General features: G+C 39.1%; 1 protein-coding gene across 1 annotated transcript in view; it reads right to left on the bottom strand.

Moving 5' to 3' along the window:
* Positions 1-12,418, bottom strand: part of LAMA3 (laminin subunit alpha 3) — a 114,654-nt gene that overhangs the window by 29,598 nt on the left and 72,638 nt on the right. Inside the window, exons 18-22 of the mRNA XM_039523014.1 lie at positions 7,617-7,716; positions 6,064-6,116; positions 5,640-5,745; positions 3,720-3,819; positions 2,358-2,514 (exon numbers count right to left, since the gene is read on the bottom strand). Of these exons, the coding sequence (XP_039378948.1) occupies positions 2,358-2,514; positions 3,720-3,819; positions 5,640-5,745; positions 6,064-6,116; positions 7,617-7,716 (516 nt within the window). The remainder of the gene's footprint in view (positions 1-2,357; positions 2,515-3,719; positions 3,820-5,639; positions 5,746-6,063; positions 6,117-7,616; positions 7,717-12,418) is intronic.

Genomic DNA, 12,418 nt, shown 5'->3' with positions numbered 1-12,418 from the left:
CCCCAAACCCCGCTTTGCCTCCAGCATTTATAATGGTGTTAAATATATAAAAAGGTGCTTTTAATGCATAAGGGGAGTTGCAATCAGAGACTTGCTATGTGAAAGGGGTCACCGGTACAAAAGTCTGAGAATCCCTGACGTATGCAGACAGGCAGAGGGGTTCAGTAATTGGTGGTGGAATAGCAAATGAACAGACTTAGAATGACCTCAAGGGTTCCCCTTGCCTTGTTCCTCCATTCTGCCTTATGCTTCCTCTCTTCAAGGTTCACACCTCCTAACCCTCTCTCTCCCCCTTTCAACATGCCCAGGTGACTGTCCCCTTATACTACCACCACCTTCTTGGTCTGTTCTCCCTTTCAGGCACACACACATTCCACCCTCCCTACCTTCTGGAACAAAAGACCACCCAATAGGGCTGCCCCTTCTAAAGACCTCACCTTCTCTGATCTCTGAAAGGTAGCTAATAGCTAATGCTACCAGGACAGGCCTTGCTCATTTTCAGAGCATGTGCTTATTAGTCATCATTAGAGAACAAGAGTATTTGCATACAGCACTCCCCTTTATTAAAATAAAAAGGAAAGCAGGAGAGCAGAAGGGAATCTAGAAATGGGAGAGCTATAGAGGGCACGTGTACAAATACTTTAAGTATAACAGAGGGTAGAAGGAAATAGGAGAGCAGAAAGGAAAGTTCAACAGAAAATATGGAAAAATAGGAGAAGCTTTTACAACTATTTTTGAAGGGAGGGGAGTGATAGTTCAGAGGAGTGAGGCTGGGAGAGAAGCAGATGAGGAAATATTGAAAGAATATATATTTGACAGAAAAAAAGCAAAAAGGAAAAGAAGCCTGAAGCTTTACTGACAGAATAGTGTTTGAGACATGATGGGAAGGTTTGAGACTATAGACAGGAAAGCAAGTGTGAGGAGACAGAAGGAGGATACCTGTGGGGAAGGGTGGACAGTCTTGTGTTTAAGGTAAAGTTGGGGAGGTGGCCCTAGACCAAGGTCTGGCATAGGCCAGATTGCTTAGGCCAACATTTTAAAATTTGGGTGTCACACTGAAGTATATTAAAACACATTAGTGGCATGACAGTGCACTCGCAGCTCCTGCTAAGGACACACACTGACTAATTATTTCATTTGAATGACAACATTGCCACCTTTTAGATTGTCTCCTTCCACAAAAGTTGTAGCATTAGTATATCGTGTAACAACGTGTCAGCCCCAAAGAAATTTTGAGATAATTGTTTCATTTCCCTGCAAGACATGGGTAAGCTATGTCAAAATCCAGAATGCCCTTTGATATAAGGAGTGTGCAGGTAATTCAGCTGTCCTACAAATACTTGCATAAATGTATAGCTTTACTCATGTGTATTTACAGGATCAGGGTCTAAATTATTCATAAGAATGGCCATACTGGGTCAGACCAAAGGCCCATCTAGCCCAGTATCCCCTCTTCCGACAGTGGCCAATGCCAGGTGCCCCAGAGGGAATGAACAGAACAGGTCATCATCAAGTGATCCATCCCTTGTCACTCATTCCCAGCTTCTGGCAAACAGAGGCTATGGACACTATCCCAGCCCATCCTGGCAATTCCACTACCTCCTTCATAAAATGTCAAGTGGGTATGAAACAAAAGAGGGACAGTGTAGAGTGGAAGTTAAGAAATCAGATCTTCGAAGAATAGCTTTTGTGAATGTGGGTGAATTCAAAAAGTTAACAAAAAGAGCCCCCAATTGAAAAAAAAGAAAAAAGAACAAAGAGGAAAAAGGAAAATAATGACTTGCCCGATTGTTACGTACTTACCCTTCAGTTTATGGTTGCCCCATTGGTCCTCAGATACCCTACCAAAGCTGGACATAAATTGTTCTAAGAACTGCAAATCTAATCTGCACCAATTTAATAACAGAACCACACATTCAAGGATGGTGACCAACTAGCCTCTATTGCTTAAATGTACTGTTTTATAACTGTCAGTTCCTTTGCTCTGAATTCAGTGCAAATCTTCTAATTCCTGCCCTAGACACAGCAGAAAATGGGCACTTTCTTCTTCTGATTTACTCACTTGGACTCTGCTCATGATAAATTAACTTGTAAACAAATCACAAGACTGTAATATTCATGCACAGTCACAGTCTTGCTTGGATGCTGCTGCTTTATTCAACAATCAACAGGCCTATTTGCTACAATGCAAATATGTCAAGCCTACTGAAGTATGCTGCTGTCTCTCAACCACTGTAGTAGCAAGGGCATACTTTATTCTGACCTCCTCCATGACTTTACAGTCAGGTAGCAATATTAAGTAGACATAAGCCCCAAGGGCTGCATTTTCATCCAGCAGCATTTAATCAATGACGTACTTGTATGGAAGACATCTGTGCATATCCTCTCCAACTAAAGCCAGGAAATTCCTGTGGGTCATAACCAAACCGAATGCCTCTTCCACTGGCAGTGGTACCATCTTCGATCTCAAACTTCATGTGGTGTAAATCAGGGAAAAAGTGGTTCTTTTCAGGCCTTTCATAAAGAAAAAACAAACATGGAGGAGCTATTTATTTTCTCTGAATGTCTGAATTTCTCCATATAAAAAAAACGTAACACCCCCCTGTCAGCAGTCATACTGTTACCAACAAAATACAATTACAACTGCTGACTGCACCTCAAATATCATTTTGGAAGTAACTGTGTTTTGGGTCATCTGATAAATTCATGTGTTACCTCACCACTTGTGAATAATGAGACCAACCCAAATTCATTATTGTATCAATCTTCATCATACCAACACCTAGGCCAAAGGTGCATGATATTTTTATGGTATTAGTTTACCTGCAATGTATTGCCTGGATATCAGCTTCCCAAGTGGATGGGGTGCACATGTTAATACTCAGCATATCAGGAAACCTCCACCCAGCAATGCAATTTGAAGGCACTAGCTAATCTCTGTATGACTTTCCTCTGAGAAAATGAAGCACTGAGGTGGGGACAGGCTGATGACAGTGGAATCCTCTGAACTCTGGTTAATTCATACATTCCTGGTGTCACCAGGAATGTATGATAATAGGAAGGATTCAAACGGCTTCTGTTAATGAGCTAAATTCTATTCTCCGTTATACTGGTGCAACTCTACCGACATAACTGAGAGGGAAACTTGGTTTATTTTATTTTTTAAAGCAACATATATAATGCTATTGCAAAAGATGGAGATGATTGTTAATTAAATGAGTATCAAAAGCCATAAATATAAAGTTGAAGAAAAGTGGTGGGCAGGAAGCATCTGCAGAGTAGCTGATATCACAGCCTACCAGCTAATTTATCAACAAATCATGTGAAAAAATACCAAGGAATCCTGGGCAGTTTTAAATGATTGTTTTGAAGCATGAACTGTGGTTATGTCTGCACTTGGAGCTGGGATACGATTCCCAGCTTGTTCAGACATACTTACACTAAATCTACTTCAACTAGCTCAATATAAATTGTAGTGTAGCCTCGGTAGCACAGGCAGTGGCAAGTGGTGGGAGGGGCTAGATGTCCCAAGTATGTACCCAAGGGGTCTGAGCAGTTTTGTGCTCAGGGCAGCTAGCCTGCCCTGCTGCTCACCACTGCCTGTGCAACCATGGCTACTATTTTTAGCAAGCTAGCTTGAGTAGGGCTAGCACGAATATGGGAATCACACCCCCCAGCAAAATGTGTAGACGTAGCCTAAAGGTCTCAGCAAGACTTACTGCTGACAGGTCGTTCCCACTATGTGGTTTCTGCACTGGCAGGCACCTGACGGCTCACTGCACACAAGATTGACAGATCCTCCAACATCACATTGGCAGCCTATCAGGTAAAGAACGGAAGCCACATATTTCGTCAGAAAATGTAATAAACATTACCAGAAAGCACACCTCACTTCCTCTAATTCAGTGGTTCTCAACCTGTGGCCCAGGTGCCACTTGCGGCCCAATCAGCACACAGCTGCAGCCCATGTGACATCCTCAGGGCCATACAGGTAGTATTGGATGCAGCCCACATAACATGTTGTGGGCTGCATATGCCGCCCATAATGGTAAATTAATTGAGAACCACTGCTCTAATTAAACCGCCATTAAGTGGCAATGCAAATTTCCCCCTTCAGACTCCCTTGTGAGATTTTCAAACAAATGTTAATACAGTTGTACATATTTCAGTTATTTCTGGTTTCTCATAAGGGTTTTTTTTTTAAACATGACATAAAATTTCTTTTCCTAGTCAAAATATTAAATAGTAAATACAAGCCACGCTTGCTGTTTGCTGTGATTAAGGTTTATCAATATAAGCATTCAGTTTTTCTATTCAATGGGACGGATTTCTATAATGACGATTAAAATAAGCATGCAGTGGGAATACAGTGGCAATTTATTTTTTAAGAAAATAAAGAACAAATGCATGTAAAATACAAAACAAAGTTTATTTTTGAGGGACAGCTACCATAATGTTTTGATTTGTGGTACAAAAATTATATACAGTATATAATCATATATTTGTATATACATAATTTTTGAAAAAATACTGGACAAACTATGGACTTGATACAGCAAACAGGACTTCAGGCACAAAATAAGGACATCCTTAAAAGTATATCTAGGTCAAAAAATGCAAAGCCAAATGCTTCAAGGTTCTTAAGTCAACATTGGCACATCAAAATAGAAGTGACCTATTTTTCTGATGTGCTGAGGATCCATAAATCTCCTTGGCATCAATGGAAACTTTAGGTGCTCAACCCTTTGAAAATCAGCCCACTTTTGCTTAGGTACTTTACTTTTATTATCTAGGTTTGATCAGCTTGGCCACAATTTATAACTCCACACACTGAAAAAGGGATTGCTTAAAGAACTGAAATGATCTAAAAATATATTTTAAAGTCTTAAATCATTAAGGGACTGATCCAAATCCTAATGACGGCTATGGGGATGTTTCCAGCAATTTCAATATATTTTGGGCTAGGCCTCAACAGAAAAGACTTAAAATGACATACAAGTACATCTCGGGGTTGGGGGGAAGCAGTTTACAATCTGCTAGGATCTGAATTAAGCATTTCACAGTTTTCTTGCAGCAGCTGATAACATTACAAACAGCAAAGCACAGCATGGAGCTGCAGTTCTAATAGGCATCAGTGATGTTATTAATTCTTGCAGAAGAGACAAATAACCCTGATCTAAGGTCCTGAAAGGAAAGTAAAAGGATAAATAATTTTCAAATATCTTGTTTTAAAGTCTATTTAATTGTGATATTTAGGTCTTTCCACATGTTTTGTTTGGGTAAAATTTATCTCAGCTTGGAGACACTTCACAGGGCTTTCCATTTCATTTAAATGTCTTCCGAGTGAGGGGTGGGAAAGGTATCAGCCTTTGTCAGAGAGGCTCTGTATGCTATAGAAACAACTGCTTGCTCATGAAACTAATTGCTCATGAATGAGCTCAGTCTGCACACTCAAACTGGGGATTGCACTTCTACATTCATGACATGCACTCACAAGTGATAGTGTAAAAAAATGCACATACGGGTGGTTTAGTGTTCAAACAGAGGCCTCATTGTGAAAATGTGACCCTTGGGATTTTAAAGACACTTTAATTACCATGTGTAACTACTCTGTTGGAAACACTCATTTTCCATTTTACCTTGACACCCAAAGTAATTCCTGTTTTCCAGAGTGTAATAGCCAGCTTCACAAGTGTCACAGGAACCTCCACAAACATCAGGCTTGCAATGACAGTCACCATTCTTCTGCGGAGAAAATGATTTAATCAAGATGGTTTCAACTTTTTGTTCAATGTTTCTTATTCAAAAGGAAAAAAAAATCCTGACCAGAACAAATAAGCTATTTTCAGGGTATTACTATTGCTATCTGTCACCTTGAACAGACAGCCTGAAGGATATGTGCTCAAGACCCTAAAACAACTTGCCAGGGAAGTTTTATATAATACTGTATATCTGGAATGTCACCAGTTATTTGTCCATACAAGGACAATAACCATTTCTAGCAATTCTACCCTACTGAGTGTTAAAACACTTCCTTTTTATGCAAACTTAATTTCTCTTTACCTGCTGACACTCTCCGACTCCACTTAGTGTTCCGGCCACATCACATTGGCACTCTGCGAAGACAGACACATTGACCTGAATTTCATCTTCCTAGGAAGCCTTTGGACCAAAAGCAACAGAATCTGAAATAGCGATTCACTGAGCATTAATGTGAATTTTCCTCTGGAAGTCACACTGCCTTCTGGAGCTCTAAGACATGAAGGAGGAACACCCACTTCTCAGGAGTGCAGAATACACTGCTTTATGGCAAGTGTGAGGGCAGAAAGAGAGTAAGGCCAGGCCATAACACTACTGCCCCACTGCCACATTGTTGATGGCTCGCACTCCAGAGGATGCTAACACAGAGCAAGCCCTTCCCTCAGGATAGCACAGGAAATACAGCTATGGCCAGTCCCTGAATTGCAGGAGGATAATGGGATGAGGGGAGAGGAAAAGAAAAGGGAGAAAGGGTGAGGGCTTCTTGTGTCCTTCTCTCCCCTACACAACTGGGCAGTTATCATCCACACACTGGTCTGAAATATTCCGATTTGTTTTTGACAAAGACAGGCTTGAACTGAGATTGAGGAATTCTTTGCCCTTCCTTCTATCCAGAACCAAGAGTGATATTGCTCTGATCATTGGAGGTACTTATGTGGAGAGAGAAAAAGCTTCTTCTGCCAGAGTGATTGACTATTCCTTATTTTCCAGTGCTACCCTTGGGACAATTACAGCATGTTTCATGAAACAGAAATGAGACAAATATCACAGGAATCATCTTTGCTGACATAGGTGCATTGTGCAGCCATGGATGTGCCCCTACTGACACTGGGACTATGGAGAGGTGATGTGACTGGTCTCTGGGGAGAAGATACAGACTGAGCTATATCTGGATTCAGTGCTGTAAAGATAGTGGTGGTAGCTCTAGAGCTGGCTGTATACCTCATCTTTCCACCCATTGGGAGGTTGCTGTGAAGCAATCCACTAGAAGAGAAACATACGGAAGAAGTAGGACTTTAAAAATAAAATGGTTGCTCTGCAATTTACAAATAGATGGTACACCACATCCTCATTAACTGCAGCTGTCAGCTGCAGAGTACCAACTGCAACCCTCACACTGATCTTACTTAGACATAAATAACAGCAGGCTGTGCAAATTGTGAAGCCAATAAGAATGTTTTCTCGCCCTTGATAACTTAGGAGAATAAACTATCAGAGGAGAAAGAACATTTTCTCCAAACTCTTGGGCAAATTCTGCTCTAAATTATAATGGTATAAAGTTTGCATAACTCCTCTGAAGTCACAATGGGATTACACCTGATTCATACCAATGTAACTGAGAGCAGAATTTGGGCCAACATCATCAAATGTTAGTGCCAGGATAGGGTCTGAGTTTTGAAAACAAGTGTAAGAATCATGGGCAATTTGGTACCAAATGTCAGCAGTATGAAAAGTCTGCTCTTACCATACAATAACCAACATAGAAGGTTTGTGTCACTAATTATAGCTGATGAAGATGGATAAAAAGAGTTTAACTGTCTTTGATGACCTGAAGAAATGCATGCATGAAATCTTACTTGTACATCCATCAGGGTTTTCTCTGGCCAGATTCCAGTAAAGTGGTTTGCATCTGCTACATATAGGACCTTCAACATGCTCCAGACACCGACAATAGCCCTAATGGCAGAAAAGAATCAAACATTGGGCATCCCAGTGTCCACATTATTTTAAATAATGATAAGAATGTTCTTTGAACAATGAGGCATACTGATATTTCTTCCTACTATGGAACTCTAAGGAATGTGAATAATGTGCAACAGAGGGGGAAAGCACTAGCTTACACCACTCTTGTTTATCTCCAAAAAGGATATTTTATGTAGTATTCAAAAAGAAGCATGCTAACTTACATCCAGAAGACAGGATACAGAACTTTTACTATATTGATATTTAAACAATAGATGCTGAGGCAAATCTCAGAACAAATTATTGGGAAAAAACATCTTTGCTTTAGTATACTAAAATTCACTGGGCCCAGGAAAGTGCACCCAGGTTAGTTACCAAGTAAAGTCTCATATTATAACACTGTAGGCCTGGCTTGACATGGATGTGGCCTTATTTCTTGGGAGACAGGATTAGGGAGGTAAACAGATTAGCAAACTGAAAACAGAATGTCTGTGCTAAAATAGGTAGATGCGTCAGTAATATATCAGACAGAATGTCTATACTAGCTAAGATAAGAGTGAATACCCAGGGAACCATTTACAGTGAACAAGTTAACAATGGACAAAATAAGCCCAGAATGTGAGATGAGGAAAAGCATAAGTCGTGCACAGACAGTTAGTGGACAGAGCATGCAGTACAGGGATTGGTTCCTGCAAAGTAACCAAGCCAATCCCAAAATGTGTGATGTACAGTAAATGCAATGTAATGTGTAAATGTATATACAGTAAAGGAAGAGGTTTTCTGTGTAACTTTGGATGTGTGGTTTGCCCTACACCCTATGGACAATTTAGTCAAAATCACGAAAAAAAGAGGTTTCCATTTGAACTTGTCTGCCTGTGAATGTACAAGTAGGGAATGTAATCTAGGTACAGTTGTGTAAAAAATACTTAGAGCAACACAAGGGACACTAAGCAAAATATTCAAAAGAAATGCAAATACATTTGTGTACTTATGCAAAGTTTTCAGGACCTAAACAAACACTCCTAGCATCTAAAACCCCATTTTGAATGTTTAAAATGAATTGGCTTTTAAAAAATTCCACTAAAAATCCTTTGAATCTTTCATTCAAAGTTATAAAAGCTGACACACACACTTTTTGAACAGCTGTCAATGTTTCCGGGTAGTCTTTGCAAAATTGTTTTTTGTTTTTTCCTCATGCCAAACAAAGTAGCTGGAGTTATTTGGCTTTGTTATTTAGCATTTAATCATTTGAGTACCTCAGTGTTTTTAGGAAGTTCAACACTTTTTTAAATAAGGACTAGAGGATGTGGTTGTGGCTATGGCAGCGATGGCCAGAACCAGGACAGTAGGAAGAGACTCTAAATCCTTCTGACTTAATAAAATAGAAGCTAAAAAGGCTGCAAAAGAAAAAGAAAAAGAAAAGAAAGGTGAGGTGGGGGAAAGGGTACTCACAAGAATAGCAAAGTTCAGAACACCGAACCTTAAGGTGGCTCTAAGTAATCAGACAATCACTTTGATAGTAGATGAAAATTCTACAAGCACAAAACAAGCACTTCATATAAAAATTAATATGGCTAACAATTTTATGGCTAATAAAGGGTAAAGAGTGCACTATGAGAAGAAAGTGCATTCCCATGTAATATGTAGTGTATAGCACAAAAAGAGTAAAACAAATTAAATAAAACATGCAATTTAATTAAAATCTTATAAAGGCTCCAAAGAGAAACCACAATAGGGTTGTATTTTCTTTTTCAGATGGCTGTGTGTTTTGGAAGCCAAAAGCAACCCAACACCCAAAAAAATCAGTAAATATAAGAAATAAAGCTTAACCATTAACATTCTTGTCCAAAAAATCTGTTTATCTTCGGTATAAAATATTATAGGTTTTTACTTTCTATTGTATTAAAACTAAACAATTATATAAAAAATAAAACACCCTTAATTAAAAACAAATCCAACTAATAGCTTAAAATTAAATCTATTAAAATATTATTTAATAATATCAATGTGCTAAATGTTATTAAATTTCACCAATCTTCAGTCACTAACATTTAGTGAAAAATAGTTAAAAACTATTAAAACACCTCATAAAAAATAAAAGTAAACTTTTAAAATGCATAAGCCTGCCAAGGTATGTCATAACATGATTATAAAGTGCAAACAGAAAAAGTCCAAACCAGTAGTATATGTACTTGGTGTTTTAAAAGGGCCAACTTGACAAAGCTGAAAATAATTATGAGACAGATCAGCTGGGAGGAAGAATTTAATCAGAAAAATGTGAATCATAGAATCAAAGAATTGTAGGGGTGGAAGGGACCTTGAGAAGTCATTTAGTCCAGTCCCCTGCACTCACGGAAGAACTAAGTATTATTTAGACCATCCCTGACAGGTATTTGTCTAACCTGCTCTTAAAAATCTCCAATGATACAGATTCCACAACCTTCCTGGGCAATTTATTCCAGTGCTTAACCACTCTGACAGTTAGGAAGTTTTTTGTAATGTCCAACCTAACCGCCATTGCTGCAGTTTAAGCCCACTGATTCTTGTCCCATCCTCAGAGGTTAAGGAGAACATTTTTTCTCCCTCCTTGTAACAACCTTTTATGTATTTGAAAACTGTTATGTCTATCTCAGTCTTCTCTTCTCCAGACTAAACAAACCCAATTTTTTTTCCAAACTTCCTTCATAGGTCATGTTTTCTAGACCTTTAATCATATGTAAAAGCGGCAAAGAGTTCTGGGCATCCGACGAAGTGGGTATTCACCCACAAAAGCTCATGCTCCAATACGTTTGTTAGTCTACAAGGTGCCACAGAACTCTTTGCCGCTTTTACAGATCCAGACTAACATGGCTACCCCTCTGATACTTAATCATATGTGTTGCTCTTCTCTGGACTTTCTCCAATTTCTCCACATCTTCCAGAAATGTGGTGCCCAGAATTGTACACAATACTCCAGTTGAGGCCTAATCAGTGTGGAGTACGGCAGAAGAATTACTTCTCGTTTCTTGCTTACAACACTCCTGCTAATACATCCCAGAATGCCATTCACTTTTTTTTGCAACGGTGTTACACTGTTGATTCATATTTAGCTTGTGGTCCACTATGACCCCCAGATCCCTTTCCACCGTGCTCCTTCCTAGGCAGTCATTTCCCATTTTCTATGTGTGATCCTTCCTAACTGTAGTACTTTGCATTTGTCCTTATTGAATTTCATCCTGTTTACTTCAGACCATTTCTCCAGTTTGTCCAGCTCATTCTGAATTATAATCCTATCCTCCAAAGCATTTGCAACCCCTCCCAGGATGGTATTGTCCGTAAACTTTAGAAGTGTACTCTCTATGCCATTATCTAAATTATTGATGAAGATATTGAACAAAACTGGATCCAGAACTGATCCCTGAGGGACCCCACTCAATATGCCCTTCCATCTTGACTGGCGTTAAATCGGTTTAACGCTACTAAAATCAGTTGAAACACGTAGTGTAGACCAGGCCTGAGAGCCACAGATAACTACTTTCTGGGAATGTATTTCCAACCAGTTATGCACCCACCTTATAGCAGCTACATCGAGGTTGCATTTCCCTAGTTTGTTTATGAGAGGGTCATGCGAGACAGTATCAAAAACTTTACTAAAGTCAAGATATGCCACATCTACCACTTCCCCCCCATCCACAAGGTTTGTTACCCTGTCAAAGAAAGTTATCAGGTTGGTTTGACATGATTTGTTCTTGACAAATCCATGCTGACTTACTTATCACCTTATTATCGTCTAGGTGTTTGCAAATTGATTGCTTAATTATTTGTTCCATTATCTTTCTGGGTACAAAAGTTAAGCTCACTGGTCTGTAATTCCCTGGGTTGTCCTTGTTTCCCTTTTTATATAGAATGACAATTGGGAATTGCCTAAGAGCACTTCAGAAGATGCCCAAGAAGCCACAATCCCACGAATTGAGAAAGAAGGCCATATTGGTTAAAAAATGACCTCGTTTAGAGGGAAAGTGAAGGTAGCTATAAAAATTAAAAAATAATATATTACCAATGGAAGAAAGGGGAAGTTGACAGTAATGAACATAAATCCAAAGCTAGAAGTTGTAGAAAATTGATAAGGGAAGCAAAGATATGCAAGGAGAAATCTATGGCCACCACCATTAAGGACAATAAGAAGGAGTTTTTAAAGTATATTAAGAACAAAAAGAATCCTAACAATGGTATTTGTCCCTTACTGGATGGAAATGGTAGAATAATTATAAATGGGGAATCATCACTTGGGGGCGTGTTTATTATATGCAGTTAAGAAACGTTTATTAACAAGTTTTTGGTTTAGCTTATTTAATAGATGCAGTACTTTTGCTGCTAGCTTTTGTTTTAAGCCTAGCTATGTTCCCACAGCATCTTATGTTGGCTTGGGTATAGAGTGACATACAATTTCAAACAGCTTAGCTTTTATGACAGTTTTACTAAGCTCCCTCAGGTTTTGTTGCTGCTCTACTTTGTGCAAGTCACGATCACTTGTACCAAAGCTACCATTAATTTTTAGAAGCAGCAAAGAATCCTATTCACCCACGAAAGCTCATGCTGCAAAACGTCTGTTAGTCTATAAGGTGCCACAGGATTCTTTGCTGCTTCTACAGAACCAGACTAACACGGCTACCCCTCTGATACTTGACATTAATTTTTAGTTATGTGACCAATTCCT

This window comes from Mauremys reevesii, linkage group 2 (genome assembly GCF_016161935.1).
Source record: "Mauremys reevesii isolate NIE-2019 linkage group 2, ASM1616193v1, whole genome shotgun sequence".
Classification (NCBI taxonomy): domain Eukaryota; kingdom Metazoa; phylum Chordata; order Testudines; family Geoemydidae; genus Mauremys; species Mauremys reevesii.
Note: the sequence above shows the minus strand (reverse complement) of the source record. Positions and strands in the feature narration are given on the sequence as shown.